Source organism: Aptenodytes patagonicus, chromosome 9, assembly GCF_965638725.1.
Source record: "Aptenodytes patagonicus chromosome 9, bAptPat1.pri.cur, whole genome shotgun sequence".
Lineage (NCBI taxonomy): Eukaryota > Metazoa > Chordata > Aves > Sphenisciformes > Spheniscidae > Aptenodytes > Aptenodytes patagonicus.
The window spans coordinates 12,389,226-12,409,768 of record NC_134957.1 but is presented as its reverse complement, the minus strand read 5'-3'; the positions used below and the strand labels follow the sequence as shown (position 1 = coordinate 12,409,768).

Sequence of the window (20,543 nt, the reverse complement as noted above, 5' to 3'; positions counted from 1 at the left end):
AGTGTCTGGAGGAAGAGGGACAGCCTTTTTTCTCGTCCTAAAGCAACATATCTGCTGCCACCAGAGACAGGGCAGCAGCCCCACCAGTCCCCCCATCAGTCAGGTACTCCAGCTCCCAGCACAGAGGCCAGGACTGAACTCTGCTGACACAGTCCTGCATCAGCAGAGTGCAGCACACTTGGCTCTAGATTTGTGCAGCGCAAAGGTGAATAAACACACACTAAGGAAATACCATAATAAATATATTTATTTACATGGTTTCCTCCCTCCCTCCTTGCCACAAAGGGCTGAGAAGGCAGACACGCATATAGAACAGGAGGAAAAAGCCAGTACACCCCAACAGTGTAAAGACAGTGCCCATCTCTCTCAAGGAAGAGCCTAGTCCCCCCAGTTCTCTTCCTTCCCCACTTTGAGATTTATGGAACTGCATGTTAACTCCCAACAGTCCTTCATTGTCCCAGTTACGACCAAGGAGTTCCCACGGCCCATGCAAATCCACAAGGTTCCCCATTATCCATCCCTTACTTGGCAGGGGGGTTCTCTCCAGCAGAGGAGCAGGGGATGGCAGAGTCAGCCTCTGGCAAATGCCCCTTGCTTTTCCCAAATTCAATCACCAGCGGCTTCCCCTGCAGATTGTACCCGTTCACCAACAGCATGGCGTCCTGGGCCAACTGAGTATCTGCAACAAGAGAGCAAAATGGGTACAGGTTACACGGCAAGTTCTGGCACAGACACATGTGGTGTTCACACAGATGTTCCTGGCTCATGGACCCTTAGCCTGCACCACGATCCAGTGTGGCGCTGGGATCCTCCAGCTAGTGATGTGCTGAATATAAATACGGCACGTAACACACTACATCCCTTCTGTTTCAGTGAATCTTCCTCCAGTCCAGGGAAAAGACTATGACATGATAGGAAGAAGAGGGAACGAACTTCCCTTCTTCTCCTTGGAGAGCAGCTTGGCACCAGCCCAGTGCCCTGCAGGAAGATGTGGCACCTTCATGGGTCAGGGAAGAACTGAGAGGCACAAGGCAGCGACTCACCAGGGAAGGTGATGAAAGCCTGACCCCTCATCCGGCCACTCAGGAGGCGGAACTGGATCGGTGGGCTGTCTTCCTTCTGGAACCGAGCAAACAAGGACACTAGGTCCTTCATCATCACTCGAGGGCCCAGGTTCTTCAAATACAACACCTGTTCCAGAGAGACAGAGGGTCAGCTGGCCTGTGCCATGCAAACAGACACCTTTCAACCTGGTCCCAAGTCCATACACCTCAAAGGTATGAATGAGTTCAGTCCCTCTGCCATCCCACAGTCCTTCTCCCACACGGTGGAGTTTGGAAGACAGGTGGGCATACAGAGAAAGGCAGCTCTGGACTCAAGGCATCATCATGCTTGCCTGTGCCAAGTGCTGATAGCTCCAGTTATTTATAAAACACAACAAGCTCCAGCTACCAGTTAAGCACAGTTGAGTAAAATCACAGCTAGTCTGTCAGGCTGAAACAGGGAGAGGGCATCTTGACTAGTGACCTGCCAGAGCCAGGAAGGGCTGGGGTCTGAAGTACAGCTCTTTGCCAGGTCGGGCGACTTCCCAATAGATCCAAAGGTCCCCTTCCCTCCCAGAGTGGAGGCTGCTCTCACTTGGCCACGGGGATCAACCAAGCACCCTCCAGGCAACAGCCAGTCCATAGCAAAGAGGAGCTTTTGCCTGCTGAAGCAGCTTCAGGGCATGCTAGTGAGGAAGAAGAATAAATCCTGGTTCATCTCAACATACCTTGTTGGGCTCCCCAGGATGGTAGGATGAGAACCTGGGTATATTCCGGAGTTCTTCCTCTGAGAGACGGTTCTTGCAGATCTCCTCTTCAGGGACAAACTCTACAGGCTCTTTGATAATCACAAGCCTTGGAGGGGACTGGTGGGGCATTGTTGCAGGAAGGCTGGGACTTCTTGCCTGTTCTGCCTGCTTTTCCTGGTCTGGAAGTGATGACTCCTCAGCCACAGGTCCCTGCAGGGCCAGGGAAGGGTACAAGCATGGGTCACTCTTGGTAGGTTGGACTTCTTCAGGCCACTTCTTGCTCAGCAGCTCTTGGTAAACACTCTCCAGATGAACCATGGGGTCCTTTTCATCTGTTACCCTCTTCTGAGTGTCATCTAATCCACAACGGAGAAACATGGTAATGTGACTACCACCAAGAACCTGGAAAATGCACAGATTGCAGGAAGAGACACAGACAGGAGAAACCCTGTTCTGACCCAGCCTCCACGCATCTGCCAGGCAGGCCCTGCAGGTTATTTAAAACAAGAAGAGTAGCCCCAGCAGCCAGCAAGTGCTGATGTCCCAGCTCAGGATGAACATGCACAGAGCAGCAGCTTCACCAGTGCTCTGTACAGAGCTCATTTCTTCCAGAGATGTCCTCACGAGCTTATCTGCAGCCACATTTCAGCACATTCTAGTGACTCCTTCAACACACCTTTCTCCTCCTGCGTGCATGGCCAGGATGTGCCATGCTGCCTTTCTACACTGCTACATGGAATATAAACTTTTTGCTTCCAGGGACATCAGATTAAGCTCCTGGGTTTAAAGACGGTCCTTGGCATGGACTGACCAATGATATCTCCTTTACTCTATTTAATGGAAATGAGGACAGAAGTGAGAGGGGCATCTCCCAGCTTACAAGCCTCAACCTTGCTGCCTCTTGGGTTTGCTAAAGGCCGTAACACTGACACCAAAGGAGGGAGCAGGGGCCAGAGGACGCTGGGTCAGCTGGACATCATAGCTTGAACAGCGTCAACACTGATCACAGTGGTGTTTTCAGAGTTAGGAGTTGGAGTTTAGAAGTTCCTCCTCATCTTCTATTTAATAGTCTTACATACAAAAATCAGTCTGGGCTAGAGCTTCATGCCCGCATGTTCTCCAGCTAAAGCAGATTGGAGCAGTTTTTGCCATCTCTGGACAACACTTGACTCTCCATCCAGAAAAGTCACATTAAGCCAGAGGCTTGGGGACTACACTGCTGGGGCGAGAAGTGCTGTCATTCCATGGACATGGTACTGGGAATCAGCAGCTGGGCTCCATTTCCACTTCAGCTACTTGGTGGGGCCTTTAACAAGTCACTCCTACTCTTTCCTGCTCTGTGCCTTTGCTTCCCTCCCACCCTTGTTAGACTGCAGTTAAATCAGAGAAGGGATGATCTCTAGCCCCACACAGGCACCTCATGTCACTCAGTGCAACTCAGTGGGGACCTCTGGGCTCTACCAAAGCATAACGCCGGCTGCTCTTCCAACATAACAAGCTGGGCTCTGCAGTACATGCAGCACGTCAATGAGATCCATGCTCTCCAAACAGAGATGGACTTTACAAGCCTATTAAAGCCTTACAAGACTCTACAAGCCTATTAAACCCTTCAGAGCCCACTCTCTATCTGCTCATGTAAGAGAGGAAAACATCTCCTCCCACACAGTGCCAAAACGGAATCATGTCTTCAGGGACAGAAGGCCAGACAGAAATGTGTTGGACTCCCACACACCCTAGCTCTCCGTGCTGGAGCAAAGGCAGGAACAGCCTTGAGCCCACAAACCTTGGTGGTAGAGCGCCCGGAGGAAGGAGTGGCGGTCTGTCCCCTGAAAGAGGGCGTTTTCAATCTCCATCTCCCGCCGGCTCAGCTGCTTGCTGCCAGCAAACCTCTGGGGCAGAGCAAGTATGCGCTGACGCTCTTCCATCTTCTCCTGGATGGCATGGAGTCGGTCCTGCGTGGCCTCTGGGGCTGCTCCCAGCCCAGAGCCCTGGAAGACAGGCACAGCTTTGCTCAGATATGGCACATGCCTCCCTTTCGGAGACTTGGCCAGCAGTCAAACTTCACATCCTCCAGCCCTGGAGTGGGTGCAACTAGGAACCATACCCCAAAGAGGAAGTCACCAAGATGTCCTGTTACTGCAAGGGCAGGACAGAAATACAACCACTCAGCAAGCCTCAGTTCTTGAGAGAAGTGGAGAAACAGCCCCTTTCTCCTGACCTTTCTGTGCTGCTTTCCTTCCCCTGGCCTCACTGTCTGATGGTGCCTGCGTCCCTCTGTCCCAGCAGTCCCTGCCTCTGCCAGCTATAGCCATTTTCTAAGGCCACCTACAGTAACTCCACAAACCCCCTTTGGCATTTCTTTTGCCACGCCTACAGCATCCCTGAGCTCAAGTTTCCACCAAGCTTTTCATCTATGTCCCTGGCATCACTGACAGAACCTTATTTGCTGAAAAGTGAACCCCAAGATGCTGTTTGGCACCCGAGGGTAGGTTTATGCTGAGGACTAAACCCCTGACCGGCTTCACATGAGCCAGCTCCCAGAAACCACCCAGCTACTGCAGCACAGACCTCGTAGCTAAACTGGCTACAAGCAAGCATTCCTGTATAAATAAGCCTCACTGCACAGGGCCAGGGCACTGCTAAGATTCACCAGACTCGTGCTGCCAAAGCACAGAGCCATACCCCAACTTCTGGAGGGGCATTTCTGTTCCCCCATCCACCTCTATCAGAATCCAGAGAACATGCTTTTATGGGGCTGTAGGTGGATTTTCTCTTCTCAAATTCAGTTCAAGAATTACTGTGGCAGATCCTTCTGCCTCAGGCAAGAAACCAGGCTTTCTCCCTGCACTGAGCCCAATCTAACAAAGACTTTCCCATGGGTACCTCTCCCTTCCTGCCTGACTGCATGGGCTTACATCTGCATGGCTTCCATTCACCGTTTCACAGCTTCCCTGGGGCACAAAAGGCTGTATATATATACACACATTTATATACATACATATATATACACACACATATACATATACATACATATACATATATATATACACATTCATATATATATATATAAAAATATATTCCATTCATAAATATATATGAAAAGCAATTCCGGGAAATCATTTGTAGAACTTTGTTTTCAAAAAAGATGCAACTTAGCAGCTGAAAATAACAGAAGCCTGCACTCAGTACTTTGCTGAGAGCTCCACAGGAAATGTGAACTCCTCTCTGTCTCAGCTGATTCCTCCTTGGTGGAATCTTTCCCTTGGGGCCTCTAGATACAAAGCTGCACATTGCTACCTGACCTGGGCTTTCTCTCTAAATATTCTTCTTCTCTCACAAGCCGGAGATGATGTACCCTAATGTCACTGGTTCCTTCTGTCAGAGTAGTGTTTTCCATGCTAATCTTTATTTCTAAACATCCCAGAACTGATTTCATACCAAATACAACAGCTGGTACTGTTGACATTCATTTTCGTTCTTAAATTAACACCACCCCTCTCTAACCCAAGCTTTAATGCAGGCCACACCAGGGCTGGGTTTGCATTTAAACACCAAAGCAAGTAATGACTTCAGCTGAAGAGAGGCAAACCCATGATTACCACAGACGGCTTCCTCCTGCACACAGCTATTGCTCAGGAAAAGGAGGAGAGACAGAGGGAAGCCAAGGGTCAGCCCACGTCCTGTTTTGCACCTTCTGGTTTACCAAATTAAGAGCAGGACACTCCAGTGCACCTGACGCAGGACAACCCCAAAAGCTCCTTGTCTCTGGAAAGTGAAAGAAAAGGGTGAAGGTAGGGGAAGGAGAGAAACCTGCTTTGGCACTGCTCTGCTGCAAACTGCACCCAAAGAAGAGCATGTCATTGCAATCACACACTTGGTCTAACAGCTCTGCACTGCTATTTTTACGTGACTGTTTCAAGTCCCTTGAAGCATCTGCAAGCCCCTGAGGAGAATGTAGAAAATCCTCCCTACAGACAGCTATCCCAAGCCAGCCATGGGATCCAGGGATGTGTCAGAATGCAGAAAGATGAGGTTGAGGCACTTTGAGATGTTTCCTCCTTTTTCTCCTCCAGCCTTTAAATCCTTCTTATACAGGTATAAACAGGTGAAATTATTTGCTTGAGACCATCAAGGCAGAAGCAGGAATATAATCAGGCCCTGGTATGTTCCAAAGGACCAACTCTTCTCTCCACCATAGCTTTTAGCACAGACCATTCCACCAAAGAAAACAGGCCGGAAGAAATGTGGGATCATGCTGCCCTAAAGGCAAGAGATACATGGAACAGCCATTCTTTACCAGAGGGCTTACAAAGGACTTGAATTTTCTACCAGGGTGCCACAGGCCATGGGTTTAGAGGGACTTGACCACGTTCACATCAGAGCACAGCATGCCTACCTTCCCTGTTGAAGCCTGGTTCTTCCAGAGCAGAATCTCTGAGTCGGAGAGCCCCAGTTCCCGGAGAGAGGCAGTTTCTTTGTTGCTCTCCTGCAGGGCCTGGAACTGTGACAAGGTCAAAGCCCCCGCAGCCTCTTCCCCAAAAGGCTTGTAAAAAGCTGCAGGGGCAAAGCATCTCCGCTTTGATTTGCACCTGTACCCAAAGCAACAGAACAGCAGAAACAACTTAGTACTGAGAAACTGGGGGAATAGGAAGGGGCTGGCCTCTCCCCCCAACCACACTTGGTCCTGCTGCACATAGGCAGAGATGCCATGTTTCCAAAACACAATTGAGCTACGCTCTCCTGACCCTTTTCCAAGCCCATGAGATCCCACAGGGCAGGATACTGCCCCAACACAGGCAGGAGGCAGCTCATGACACTGTAACACCAAGCACCCTGCACGTGCAAATGCTCGCCAGCCTAGAAACTCACTCCTGTGTCTGGCCCAGGCAAATCGATTCTTTTCACCTAACGGGTGAAAATAAGTTACCACCTGGAGCATTTGCTCCAGGAGACAAGAAGTGCTTATCTCCTGCTGGGGTGTCCAGGCAGGACAACAGCGTGCACCAAACATCTCCCCAGGGAAGAGGCCCCAGTGAGGCGACATTGCTGCTGCGCCTAACATGGCCAGACTCCACTCACCAGCCCCTCCAGCAGCCGCCCACAGGGGCCAGATCAGGACTTACTGCTCGATGGAGACAGTGGTATCAAGCTGGTGGTGAAGGAGGCTCTTCAGCTGCCTCTCTCCTTCTGTCTCCAAGTCTTCTAGGAGGAGCTCATCGCTGGACAGGCTGCTGTTGACCCTGGGGCACACAAGCACAGCATGGAGGTGGTCAGTAAGGCAACAGGGAAAACACTGCTTGAAACGCACCACTGCTACGGCCTCTCTACCTCCTTGACTGTTTTTACAGGATTTAAAGCACAACAAGGAACCAAAACTACTTGACCAAAGCTCCCATTAATGTTATACTAGAAAAGCCAACAGATTTGAGAGTACTTTGAGAACATTAGAAATGCCCCAGGGAGCTTTTATTTAAAAAAAATCACATGCAATCTTATTTTTAGTACTGGAAAGTTGTTTTGTATCACTATCTAAACAGACATTGCTAGTTTCAAATGACTCAAAAAAGAAAGAAAACTGTGAGGGAGAAACAGTGATTTGAGCAGCACTCTCTGGAAAGCTCCCTTTTCCCTTCCTGGAGTCACCTGCTTCCACGCAGAGGGACACTGCCTCCATCGTCACCCCACGGACAACACGCATTTTCACTTGGCAGTGGGGGCCCTGCTGACCCCTCTTTTGGAGGCAGCGCTCCTACACCGTGAGCTTCTGCCGAGCCGTTGGGTGCCCCAGAACCAGGCCATTAGCAGCAGCTTGGCTCAGCCTTTCTGTGGGCTGGAAGGAGAAGCCCACGCCTCTCCCGGGAAACTGTTTCGGGCCGACTCTGCACCGGCGAGGGGTGGGCACGCAGCCCAGTTTCAGGTGGAAGCTTTCACTGCCACTTTTGGGACCACGGCAGCTCCAGGAGGGTTTGATGCCCCCGGCGGACCGCCCAGAAAGCAGCTTCCCAAGGCACCGCCGTCTCCACAGGAACGTCGTGCCCAGTGAGGCACCAGATGAATCCCCGGGCCATGCTGTCACCCGGAGGAAAGGCTGACAGGAGCTCCACGCTGGCTGTTCTGAAACACGAGGAAACCTCGCCCCGAGCCAGCGGAGACCAGCCCGTGCCCGCTCGCAGCCCCGCACCCCCCGTCCGCCCCGCTCACCTCCGCATGGCCGCGGCCCTCCCAGCCTTCGCCGCCGCCCGCGACTCCAACTCCCAGCAGCGCCCGCGAGCGCCGCCCGGCCGCGGCGCAGGGGCCGCTGGGAGGCGTAGCGCTGAAGGGACGAGCGGGCCCGCCGCCGGGCAGCAGTCACGGGCTGCTCCGCGGGAAAACCGCGGCCGAACGCCGGGGTTAGCCTGACATTTCCGTCTTCCAGTTCATTGCAAGCCTCAAAGTTAAAATTCAGTTACTACTAGCAGCCGTTGAGGCAGCTGAACGGCTCCGCTCCCAGATGAAAACCCACCGTGAAGTGTCTGGAGCCCTCTGCAAGGGCCTCCCACATGTCCCTCAACAACAGTCTCATCTATAGCGTCTGTGGGACTCCCCTCGGTCTCCTTTAAAGAGTAAGATAATTTTTAACTGCACAGAAATTCTGCTTACAGGTACCAGCGCAAACACAGTTTATTGCCAAAAGTACAGAAAACAAGGCCCACTTTCACAAGTGGAAGCATACCTAATTTAAACACAAACTCCAGCTAGCAATGTGAAGAATTTGAGTCTTCTCAGACTGCTGCAGCTCCTTCTGAGGACAGCTCTTCATTAAACCATCTCTGTAAAGACCTGAATAAAAGCTTATGAAGTCCCGATTGAACACATTCAAGTTACGTTTAAGTACTGGGCAGCATTTACTGTATATCTCACCAGTCTGCATGCAGTTATAAAGAACAGAGACGAAGAGCACATACTTTCTGCACAAACTTCATGCAGTCTCTCAGACTGGAGTGGGTGAATTCCAGTCAGACACTGCAAAGACTGCCTTTGGAACAAACAACAAATTTTATTGCAAGAAAAGAAACAAACCCAGATCATAATTTGAGACCTACATCCCCAACAACCTCTGTTTTCTGTGGAGACTTCAGGTTAATCCTTTAAACTTTGAGTCATTCAATCAAACGTGATCCGAAAACTGCGCTCTTGCTCCTTGCGGCGGCTCTCGCAAACCTTTGTCACCTCTTCTACCTTCCTCTGCAACACGGCTGTGGGAGAAACAAGTGATTAATCTTACAATCCCCCTAAAACACAACCCTGCACAGTTTAGCCTGCAGAAGGAGAAAGAAAAACATGTTAATTTTGACAGTCACTCAGATTTGACAGTGCACAAAGAAGGAGGGAAACCCAACACAAAGCACTGCTAACCCTCTGAGGCAGAGAAGATTGTCTAAAAAGTACTCTGAGGCATTCAGGGACTGGCAGGCAGAATCGGAAGAGTCCTGGGACACGTTGTTGACACTTTTTGCCATGCCACTTCATTGCAGTGTCAGGGCACTGCATCAGAGAGCAGAGCAAACCCTCCCTGAACAGGAACTGCAAGCTGGTCTGCAGCTTGAGAAAAAGCAATTGCTCTATAAACCAGTTTCCCCTACCCGCCACCTGCTAAACCAGCTTTGAGTTATGCAAATTACAGGTGAACCACACAACCCGTTAGAAGTATACACCTATTTTCTTGCAGGATATCACACAGCCATAACAAGCTTTTAACTGTAAATACAGAAAAGAGAGTGCAATCGCACAGAAGAGCTGCAGAGCACTTGCAGCCACAACACAGATCATCTGTTATTTGCAGATCACCCATTTGGAAACACATAAGCCACTGATTGATCATCAACTTTAAATGCAGCAGGCATTGCAATATACAAAAAAATCTTGGCACAAGCTAAAGCCATTTCTGATTTCATTCCATGAAAGCTTATCAGAAGCTATTCAACAGGGCTACGGCATCACGTCAGCCTCCATATTCCAGGTTAGGTTTTATTTCGTACAGCATGCCAAACCCAGAATCTTCCGGTAACATATTAAGCAGCACACTTCAGTTTGTCACTTTTCAAAAATTCACCATGCAAAAAATGATTACGGCATAAAACGGCAGTCTGCTTCACTGCCTCACCGGTCTCTCTCGCTCAACTCGGAATTCAGTGGTAACTACGAAAGAGAAGACTCTGTGGTTCTCTCAGGAGGCGGCAGAAGGTCAGAACAAGGCTTTGTCCAAACACTCCTTTCACTTGGGGAAGCAGCACCGCCCTGCGTCCATGTTCAGCAAGTCCATTTAATGGTGGCAGTGTAGGTTAATAGTAATTCAAATAAAGTGCCACAGTTGCACATAATTGTTTAACAAGTCAGACAAGTTAATAGCCACTGTGTATGAGTATGCCTAGAAAAGATCACTGGCTGTTGTGAAACAGTCCTGGAGGTGTTCCACAGGAAGCAAAACTGATAACATTACCTACAGCACAGATGCCCTAGTTCTGGTTTGGGGGGGGGAGGTTTAGTACTTTTTTAATACAAAAAGAATGTTAAGGAATGTGTCCTTCCCAGGCCTACTCAATTACTAATTGCAAGGGCTGTGTGAAGGCTTACTTCAAAATTGCATCGTTTTTCCACCATACCACTTCAGTGCACACAGTAATTCTGTAACAGGAATTCTTCTCCTTGTTAAGGACCCCACAGAAACAAAGAAATACATTAACCTTTTTTAAAAACTGCAATTTCTTAGGCTTATTGCTTCTTTCTTGTTTGAAGGTGAACTGAAGATGAACTGTTTCTTTAGATGTACATTTCCCAGCAAAGAGAATTAATTGTTATTAACTGATAAGACAATTTCTTCGGTACTGAATCACAGAGGAAAAACTGGGTCTCCTTTCTAGGAAAATTTAAAGGTACCAGGTTGCTATTTTCACACACATTCTGTAAAGTCAGAATTCTGATGCCACAGGAGCTGCACCAGATTTCCCAATAAAGCCATGTTTGGAATGCAGAAGTTAGCATCTATGTTCTGGAAGAAAAAGCCAAATTAAATCCTGACCTAAGCCAATAATACTATTTAAACATGGACAGTAGTATGCCTGCTTTCACCCAAGAAGTACACCAGCTGTGAGCACTTTCACAGCACTGCAGCCAGACAGTGCAATTTGGTACTGGTGAGAGGAGCACTGCTTTATTCTGCCATGCCCTTGTGTGGCTGCTAACATCAGTTAAAATCAAAACCATGTCAAATTCTCAAATCCCTCACAAGGAGGCACTCCCTGTGAGAAAAGTTCCTTTCTTCTGTTTTAGTATGGCATCATGGTATACTAGTTCAGGGTGAATCCAAGACAAGAAACAACAGTAACTACACTATCAGGTTTTCACTATTGAGTGCATCTTCTGCTCTGCACTACATCTCAAGTTATTGCTACCGTGAAAGTTCCACACTATTACTCCAGAGTTACCACACCTGCAGATAAATGCATGCTGCTCAGTCTTACCTGGATTTGGCTTTCCCATTGCGGGGGAGAGGATGATAACATTAAACACACACACACACCCCTCACCAATTGTCCTATTCCAAAGGGAAACCCCATAACATTTTAGAAGTTGAAATATTTAACCTTAGTTTCACAGAACAATGCATAAGGTTTTCGAGTCCTCTGCTTTGCACTGATGCGTTGCACTGCTTGTGCTTTTTTGTAAAACACTAGCAGCTGCCAGGAATTACTTCTCAGCAGAGGCCTTTAATGCACATCAGGAGAATTCAAGCACAGAAGGGACTGTGTCATTGAAGGTGAGGAGCAGAAGATTCCTCAGGGATCTTCAGGAATTCATTTATGTTCAAGAAACACTTGCACACATGCTACATGCTTTCCCAAAAAGCTGCAAGATGACACTCACCTGAGTTCTGGTCAATCCACTGCAATGAATCCATGTGCGCATTCAAAATTTTACAGATCTGCTGAAGCTGAGCAGAAAGAGAAGGAGCAAGTCATTTGTTACACTACATAGACACTAAAGAGTAGTAAAAGACAGCCTGCCTGTCCCTGCCTTTGGAACATGATGCAATCAAATTTCTCATATGTACAGCTCCACTAACTTAGCACAGCCAGTTTCCCAGGGAAGTCTGTGCAGCAGCTGTGTTGCTTTGCTTCTCTTTACCATTAAGAAAACACTGGTTTAGAGTATATGCCTGTGGCTTAGGCTTATTCCAATTCAGACCTAGGAACCACCACAACATTAATCACCTTAGGCCCGAGGTGGCAAAAGTAAAAAGGAATGGGGAAAAAAGTCTGCAATACTGAAGGGAAATTTTACTGAAAAAAAAGCTTCTCGGAAAAGCCACAAGGAATATCAACATCATTTTAATACATATCAGAAAGAGCTGGTAATTCAGATCTTGTTTTCATGAGGATACAAAAGTAGTATAAGGAAAAAAATATCAGCAGTTACGGAGGGCATTCTGAACAAAATTTAGATTTGCCTCAAGAAAGATGCAAGCGGTGGAGCAGGTAGCTGGATCAACGTTAAGAAATACCTCTGAAACAAGTTGTAATCTAGGCAAAAATTAGACAACAAGTAAATAACCAGAGTTCCTACCAGAATGAGATACTTTGAAAACTATTATCAGAACTGCAGAGTAAGTATGTGAGTCAGGCTGGCTTGTGCTGTGTTATAATGCAAGTCTTACCAGAAGAGAACCAACCCAAGGACGAAACAAAAGACCCTTCCAAGGTTGAAACTACAAGCACCAGAGTATCCACGAGTGGAGAAATGAAGAGTTAGAACTGTTTAAATATCCTTTGCCTCTTTACCAACATACAAAAAAAAGTAAAGCTTGGATTTACCGGGTCACTCGTGTCTGCTGGGCCTCCTGATGTATTCAAATGCTCAATGATGTCCTTCAGATCTTGTGCCATATGCTTCAACTGAGCATCTATGTTTTCAGCCAGTTTATAGCTGCAAAATGCACGGGAACCAAGGTCAGAATATTTAAAGTGAACTTCTGACTGGGCAGAAGACCTGCTCCCAGTCACACCAACTTTGGGCAATCAGAATCAGCTTCTATGCCTTTCAACCAAGGCTGGCAGGTACGTGGGAACAGCACCATGAGAGGCATTCTATCACACAGATGAAGTAATCCCTAACCTCTCTCTCTCTCGATAGATACAGGGAGACAGACAAGCAATGGAGGGCTTTTGGAAGGTTTTGTCAGAACTGAAGGAACCAGCTAGTCCAAATTCTTCAAGATTCCTATCTCTTGAACCAGACAAACACTTCTTTTAATTACCCTGCTACGATTCAACACTTAAGGCTTACAAGGATGCTTGAGCCACACATAGTGCATTCTGCTCTCATCACTTCTGTCACTAAATAACCATTATTTTTCAGAGATTATGCCAAAATCAGTAACCTTTTCCCAGACAGCTGATTAGACCAACATCCAAAGAGCTTTTCATGCTGATTCAAGGGCTTCCAGTTGCAATTCCCCTGTTTCTAATGCGTAAAATCTAAGTTGCCATGCATAAAACAGGATTACATGTTTGACAAAGGCCGTTGATAGATCAATATTGTCATGCATCCCAACTCTACTTCTTGCTGATTGATCATCACCACATTAGTCTGCTCATCACATGTTCAAAGCAGATTTTTGTCTTACGTCCTCTCCCGTTCTTCATCTGCATGCTGCAAGTAGATAGTTCCGCTCTGCTCCTTCACAGACTCCTCCAGAGGGGTCAACAAGTCTTCAAGCTCTTTCTGCTGTGACAGAATGAAGTCCAGTTCCTGATCCAGTCTGAAAAGAGAAAGTGTTAACTACTCCACTTAGAAGTTATATGCATTCTAGATCTGCCATAGAACAACGCAAGAAGACGCAAAAAAAGAAACAAAATCATCTCAAGTGTTCATAGTTTCGTACCTCTTCTGATCAAGCTTCACTTTCTCTACTTCTCTGTGTAATGAAGTAATCTGGAAACAGAAGACACTTAATTATACTACGAAAATTCAAAACTCAACTTATGAAAGAAGAGTGGTGGAACTGAGAAAGCCCGCACCATACAAATGTCTACTAGAAACAAGAAGCAGTTACATAAAGATTTACAGACCAAAAATTGAATAATGGAGGTTTGGCTTTGAAAGCTCCACCCTAAGATAACTTGTTATCATAGTGTAAACTCACAGAACAGATTTCCAAGCTCCAATGCCTACAGACCAGACCAGACATACAGTGAGTCTTTCACAAGCATCCAGATGTAATTCACATCTCTCTTTTTTACAACTAGGAAGTCCCACTAGATGGCTTGCTGCCTCTGTAACACTTAAAGCCTTTAAGGATCTAAGCAAGCAAAAACAGGTTACATTGCACGTCACCTTACCTTCTCTCCATTCTCTATCAGCATCCGATCCCAGGCATTAACTTGCGTAGCTTGATGGAGAAAGTGTTTCTCTTGGTCTTCCAGTTCCAGACTCCACTTGTTTATCAAACTCTCCAGCTGGGCATACGTCATCACTGGAGGTGCACTGAGAGGAAGTGCGAGACAGTACAGAGCACAAGATCAAAAACCAAAATGTAAACATGACAACACTCATTTCCCCTTCCTCCACCAGATACCAGCATTAATACTGCCTCTTGCCCCAGTCGGGAAATAGTCGGTTATAACAAATTTCTCACCTGGTTGTGGTTGTTGTGGTTATGGCAGCTGTAGAAGTCCCAGCTCCAATGGCACCGGTCGTAGTTAATGGCTTAAGATTCAAAGCAAAGCCAGAAGCAGAAGTAGTGCCTGAAAGAAGAGGTTCAAGTCAAGCAACAGAAGAGGACACATCTGCTATCTAACAAACCGAGAACAGGTCCAATATACACTTCTAAGCACAGTGCTGTATGAGCTCAAATAGGTCCCTCTGAAGGAACAAAAAGCAAATCCCACGTCTGTCAAGAAGGGAACGAAGCACACCTTGACACAAAAGTAGTGGACTGTAAATGCCTGACTCGTAGTTCTAGTAAGAAGAGGAACTGTCAGCCTGCACTTAACCTGGGCATTATTCAAAGAAACACAGCATTAGCCCACACCCCTCTCAATCTCCTCATGTTTTAATATTAGGCCTAATAACTACCAGCACACCCAGTTCCTCTCCTGCGTCTTTGCAGAACATGAGATTTCTATGTTTTCACAAAGCTAAGAGCATCTATCAGATGGAACCGTCAGTCAGTCACGCGGCACTTCTAGGCACTGCGCTCAAATTCTTCACAGTCACTCCAGAAACAAGCTTTAGAAAGACCTTGAGAGCTGAGCAGCATCCATGTTATTACACTGAAAACTGACCAGTAACTGCATCCAGAAAAGGATGTTCAGTCCTGAATCCCAACACTGTGCAGCAGCAAATTCCACTGCAGGTTTTCACATGACGGTTGCCACTTAAACACAGCACTCATCTCTGCTTTTTTGTTTTGTTTTTGAAGAAAAGTTAATGAAATCCAACGCTTTGAACCTCACAATTAGGAAGAAACAGATTAACGGGGAAGAACTGAAACATAAAACATCTCTCCCTAACGCTCCCGGCAAGTCTTTGGCCTCTCCCTTCCCCCATCAGGACACCTCTCCCTCCCCTCTTAGAGCAATCTGCACCTACACAGGCAGGCTAGAGAAGGAGCAGCTCGTCTATTTACTTTACTTGCTCCAGACTAGAACATCAAAGCCTACGGGCCTTCCTTCACCCAAAGTCCCTTTGCTGTGGACAGGCTCTCAGAAGTCATAAGTAACTGTGCATTTGGGGAGATGGAAAAGGAGGATCAGAGAAAGAAATACTGTGTTATTCTCAGTTATGGGAGGGCATTAGAAATTAGAACTGCTGTGCTGCTACGCCAGCGTGGCCCTTTACGCTACTACAGAGCGCTGAAGTCAGGCTTCCTTCTCTGCAGTTACTTTCAGCATCTAGTTCTTACTAGTGGCAGTGCTTGTCGCAGCCGCTGTTGTTCCAGGAACTTTTAATCCAAACCCAAGCGTTCCAAGACTGGCTGTCCCAGTGGAAGGGGCACCAACTGCAAACAGAAGACAACATTAAGAGTTTGCGTAACCCATTAAATACAGTGCCCCTCTGAAAAGCTCTACCCTGCCTGCTCACCCATCTCCATCTGGTCTTTATTTGTATTAACCAGGATCACTGTTTAGGTGAAGGATCATCCAGACACAACGTGAAAAAAGGCAGGCTGAAGCCATAAAATAGCCAGAATGCTCTGCGATTCTTCCAGGAAACTTCATCAACCCAGGGTGCCAAGCTACTGTCACTTCCCTTTACCTATTTTCAATTATCTAACATTTAACTGCTATCAAATGCTAACATAAGCAAAGGGTGCTGGACACTGGCAGGCAGGAAATGTAATCTCTGCATGCGGCTACTTGCTAAAGCAATACAACTGCACATACTACAGGAAACACGCTGGTCACATCTCAGTTGCCTGTAAACAACCCACCTATTATCATCTAAGAACAAGGTTTCAGGCATCCTGAAAACAGAGAATGCCCATTAGCTTAAAAGCATTCTTAAACACCAAGATTAAGGTCAGCTTTGGAACTACAGTAGCAATGCAAGCATTGTAGAGCTACTAAAAATACAAGTTGTTAGGCTGGTATATACGGCGTCTACAAATTGCAGCTGATTAGTTAAAAGTAATCAGTGTGGCTTTAAAACTTGTGAAGGTCCTTGGGAGCAGCTGCCTAAATTTTCAGAAGTAGGTGTAAGACAGCACTACGTGTGGAATAGTTGTATTAAGTCTGGTAAACATTGGCATTTACTGTAGCTAGTCTCCATAATCAAAGGCAACTGAAGCATTAATGTCTCATTGCAGGCTGAGGAAGAAAGCTGTTAGGACTGTCTTCAAACCTGGGCTACTGCCTTAAAGCTATCAGAAAAGAGACACTATTTCCTGCCATAAAACTAACTTTGCAAGAGGAAACTTGCCAGTTATTACCAGAGGAACTTGCAAACATACAGCTGTGTGAATACTTGTTTTTAGCACGCTGCATCTCCACTGTCACAGGCCACTGTTCTTGAAGAAGCGTGAACACCTAATGCAAGAGTCAAAGGCAGACGTAACCAGACTCAAGGCACTGGGGTCTGGAAGACAGCAGCTAAAACATCACTAGAAAGCTCAGTTGTGGCGATACTACCCAGACAGAGAAACAAAAAATTCACATACAGCTACAACTGCCACGTGCTGCTTGCCCACTCTGAATCTAAAGCGTGCTTTGGTTTGAACAAAACCCTCCGTGCCTCACCACTGAAGAAAGTTTGCCAGAAATCACAAAGAGGGAGGGTGGCAAACAGCGAGAAGAGCTGGCCTTTTGAATGCTCCCGTATTACCCGAGCATCTGCAGCTCCACTACTGACAGGTAGCACCAACCATGCTGCTCATTTATTTCCCCAACAGATAAAATCTGTACATTGTGACTTACGTGAGAGGCCCGTGGTGGTAGACGACGTCGGTGCTGAAGAACTCGCTATAGATGCAAACAACGTAGGCCCCGCTGAACCAAGAATGGAGGTTGTGGTGGTAGCGGCAGTTGTAGCAGCTGTGGACATTACTACAAACAGAAAAAGCATAGATCTTGTACAGTCATGCTGAGAACGGGATACAAATTTGCCTATCTACACCAGTTTTTTATGGGTGTAAGAATTTTAAACTTTTTCCCTCTTATTCTACCTCAACTCTATCTCTCTACCAAAATACCCTTTAAACCTGTGGCTCCCTCCCACTATGCTCCAGCAAGAAGTACAGAACAGAATTTGGTATGTGGGACGCAATAAAAAGTACAAGATACCGAGTTCAATGGCTGCGTGAACTGCCACGGATTACTGATGCCATTGCAAATTCACAGCAACAAACACTTCTAGCCCATTTCCAGACTCCAGTTCAGAAAACTATTCCCAGAAGGACAGCAGATTCACAAAGTCTCGAGTAATTATTTCCTAAAATCACTTCCTACCTCCAAGTTTGGTTCCAAAGGACAGAGTGGGTCCCTGGCTGGTACTAGTGGTCAGCGTTGCCGCGGGTGCACTAGTGGCTGCTGTTGAAGGCAATGACCCAAAGTTTAGAACTGGAACAAGTAGCGTAAGTAAAAGGCGAACCTTTTACTACAGAGACATTGTGGTTTCTGCTGATCGCAGTAATAGTCAAGTTAGAAGCAGTAAGAGTGTAAGAAAAAACCTTAATATTCAGTGTAACAAATACTCTGTGTTATCCAGGAAATGAACGAGGGCTAACAAGCTCGTTACCTACAAAGACTTTCAAGAACGATTCTAACACAGATGAACATCACCCTCACCCCAGAGCTGATGACCTTCCCTCCGAGGCCTGCACTGTCACCAACAAGTAAATCAAAAGCTGCAAACTGAACTTTTACCAGACTCTGCAGGAGTGGGCAGGTTCCTGCTTCTGGGAAGGTGAACAGTGGTTTATCACAGAAATCAGCCAGACCAAGGTGCTGTCCTGAGAAAGTTCCCCAAATACATGCTTTGCTTGGCCAGACTGGCCTAGACAAGAGACAAACTCACTAGCTCATTTAAACACGTATTCAAACTCTGCCAGTTACTGTAAGGTGAAGAAACAAATGGATTCAGTACACCTGCAGGGATCCTAATGGATGGGGTTTTCTGTCTGTATTACCTGCCGGCCTCAGGAAAACAAGTGATCAATACAAGTTCAATAACGCTTGAGGTTGGAGACATCTACTTCCCATGAAAACAGTGTGCCGAAGGCTAAATAGCACTTGTTACTCATCGCTGAAGACCCCGGGCAAGCATATCAGAAAAACCACTGATTCCAGCCACTTGCTTCATTTCACACCAGCAGAAGCAGGAGGCTGCAGAACCTCCACACCATCCCCAGTTGCCCTCCCTGCTGACAGGCTACCTGACTACAGCTGCCATGTCAAGCCCAGGCGCTCACCGGCAGACTGCCCCCCAAGGCAGAAGGGGGTTGTCGACTGGGTTGCAGCTCCTAAGGTGGCAGCAGTGGTGGCAGCAGCTGCAGGTGCTGTTCCAAAGGTCAACCCGGTGGGCGCTGCCTGTGGAGCTGCAGTGCCAATGTTGAAGCTGGGCGTTCCGGCCTGAGTTGTGGTACCACTGGAGAAAGTAAACGTTCCAGTTGTCCCAGACTGAGCGGTGGTGGTGGTGGTGGTGCCAGCAGATCCAAACACAAAGCCAGAAGGGGCAGCTGCTTGACTTGAGGGCACGCTGGTCGGTACAGAGCTACCAAATCCAAAGCCCCCTGTGATTCCAGTAGCTTGAGTTGCAGCGCTGCCTCCAAAGTTTAATTTTGGTGCGTTTGTCCTGGAGAAGAAAAGAAAAGAAGCCCATCTGTTTGAGACGTGCAGCCAGTCAAGTACTGAGTCGGCCTTCTTACAGACCATTTGCTGACAGCAGAAGCCACCTTTCAAAAAGATGCGCACTTGTCCAGCTTTATGCTTCAATTTTGACAAAGACTGTATCGCAACTCCTGTCACCTGCAATCCTCTGTCAAGTCTCTTTATACTGACTCCCCCTTAATTACCTCCACCCATCCAGGCACCAGAAGACATTTATGGCAGCGTAAGCAAAGTTGCTTATTCTCTCAGCTCCCGAGCACCCTTTTCACTTCCTCTACATAAGACTATTTTTTTCAACTAACTTTTGCTGCTAGTCCCCATTTGAGCTCCCTTCCCACTGCTCCCATCTGGCAAGCTTCAACAAGAGCAGTTCTGAAGAACCACCTCAAAGCTTACAGCCTTTCCTAAGGACAAAACGGTCCCACTTGGCTGAAGAAACATTCTGAGCGCTCCAGTTTCGGATCAGAAAAAACAAGACGTTTCATGCTCGGACGCAAAGTTTTGTAATTTCTTCACGCAAGCATCAATACCCCAATTACAGACTGAAGCGTGGAACAGCTTATTTTTAATACCCATCTGAAAAAGCCAGCATTGACAAATAACAGGTCTCACCGAGCGCTTTCCCGAATGCGCCACAGTGCAGCGGGAATTCTAAGGCACAAGAGCAGCAGGTTTGCTCCCTCGAGAACTACTTGCAAAGCACTTCCAAAGCAACGAGGAGGACCTCATCCATTCACGCTCCCCAGTGGCCAGGGCCGCTCAGCAAAGCCAACAGCCCCACCCCGCGACCGGCCGACCCCCGGGCCTCTCACCCCAGCGGGAACACGTTTGCTGCCGGAGCCGCGGTGGCCGTGGCCGGCGTCCCGAAGCTGAAGCTGGCAGGCTGCGCGGCAGTGCCCGGCGTGCTGAAGGAGAAGAGCCCGGCGGGCTGGCTGCTGGCAGGCGTCTGGGCCGCGCTCCCGAAGCTGAAGCCCCCCGAGGCGGCAGGCGTGGAGAAGGAGAAGCCGGTCGTGGCCGTCGTGGCGGCCGTCTTCGGCGTGCCGAAAGTGAAGCCGCCTCCCGCCGCGCCCGACCCGAGGTTGAACTGGTTCATGGTGGCCGCGGCCTGCGGGAAGAGGGACCGCCACCGTCAGGAGGCCCGGGCCCGGCGCGGACGATGGCGGCGGCGGCCCAGCTCCCACAGCCCGCCCCCCAGCCGGCCGGCCGAGCCGCCCACCGCCCCGACCGCCACCAGGTGCCGCGCGGGCGCGCGCGCAGGGATGACGTACGTTACCGCCACTCCGCACCCGCCCCTCTCCCCCGCCTCCCAACCACCGGCCGGGTCTTCCCGCCTTCAAACAGCTATTGGCTAGTCCCGCCGCCGCTCGTGGGCGGCCCGGCCGGGTTGG

The 20,543-nt window shown here is 48.1% G+C and overlaps 2 protein-coding genes across 4 annotated transcripts; both read right to left on the bottom strand.

The window, feature by feature from the left end:
* Positions 1 to 229: 229 nt before the first annotated feature.
* On the bottom strand, positions 230 to 8,045 carry RBM41 (RNA binding motif protein 41). Its single transcript, XM_076347199.1, has 7 exons — positions 7,994 to 8,045; positions 6,916 to 7,032; positions 6,189 to 6,381; positions 3,576 to 3,780; positions 1,772 to 2,148; positions 1,044 to 1,191; positions 230 to 679 (listed from the first exon to the last, which is right to left on the bottom strand). The coding sequence occupies exons 1-7, from the start codon at positions 7,999 to 8,001 to the stop codon at positions 522 to 524; spliced, it is 1,206 nt and encodes a 401-aa protein (XP_076203314.1). The 5' UTR covers positions 8,002 to 8,045; the 3' UTR covers positions 230 to 521.
* Positions 8,046 to 8,434: 389 nt separating this feature from the next.
* LOC143164516 (nuclear pore glycoprotein p62-like) lies at positions 8,435 to 20,372 on the bottom strand. 3 transcript variants are annotated; one of them, XM_076347196.1, is made up of 12 exons: positions 19,968 to 20,372; positions 18,738 to 19,120; positions 17,776 to 17,856; positions 17,245 to 17,373; positions 15,735 to 15,830; positions 14,466 to 14,574; positions 14,170 to 14,314; positions 13,713 to 13,762; positions 13,455 to 13,589; positions 12,643 to 12,754; positions 11,696 to 11,762; positions 8,435 to 9,027 (listed from the first exon to the last, which is right to left on the bottom strand). In XM_076347196.1, exons 1-12 carry the CDS (start codon positions 20,246 to 20,248, stop codon positions 8,936 to 8,938), a joined length of 1,680 nt encoding a protein of 559 aa, XP_076203311.1. In that variant the 5' UTR covers positions 20,249 to 20,372; the 3' UTR covers positions 8,435 to 8,935. The 3 variants fall into 3 exon arrangements, with proteins under 3 accessions (XP_076203311.1, XP_076203313.1, XP_076203312.1); XM_076347198.1 differs by lacking the exon at positions 15,735 to 15,830; XM_076347197.1 differs by lacking the exon at positions 17,776 to 17,856.
* Positions 20,373 to 20,543: the final 171 nt, after the last annotated feature.

Excerpts from the sequence above, each read along its gene's own strand:
- RBM41 (XM_076347199.1), bottom strand. Across the intron at positions 2,149-3,575 it reads CCGGGCGCTCTACCACCAAG|ATGACACTCAGAAGAGGGTA; the intron begins GTTTGTGGGCTC and ends GTTGTGGATTAG. Across the intron at positions 1,192-1,771 it reads ATCCTGGGGAGCCCAACAAG|GTGTTGTATTTGAAGAACCT; the intron begins GTATGTTGAGAT and ends TCTCTGGAACAG.
- LOC143164516 (XM_076347196.1), bottom strand. The coding sequence starts at position 20,248 with ATGAACCAGTTCAACCTCGGGTCGGGCGCGGCGGGAGGCGGCTTCACT. Across the intron at positions 11,763-12,642 it reads CAGCAGACACGAGTGACCCG|CTTCAGCAGATCTGTAAAAT; the intron begins GTAAATCCAAGC and ends CTTTCTGCTCAG. Across the intron at positions 9,028-11,695 it reads GTGGATTGACCAGAACTCAG|CCGTGTTGCAGAGGAAGGTA; the intron begins GTGAGTGTCATC and ends TTTCTCCCACAG.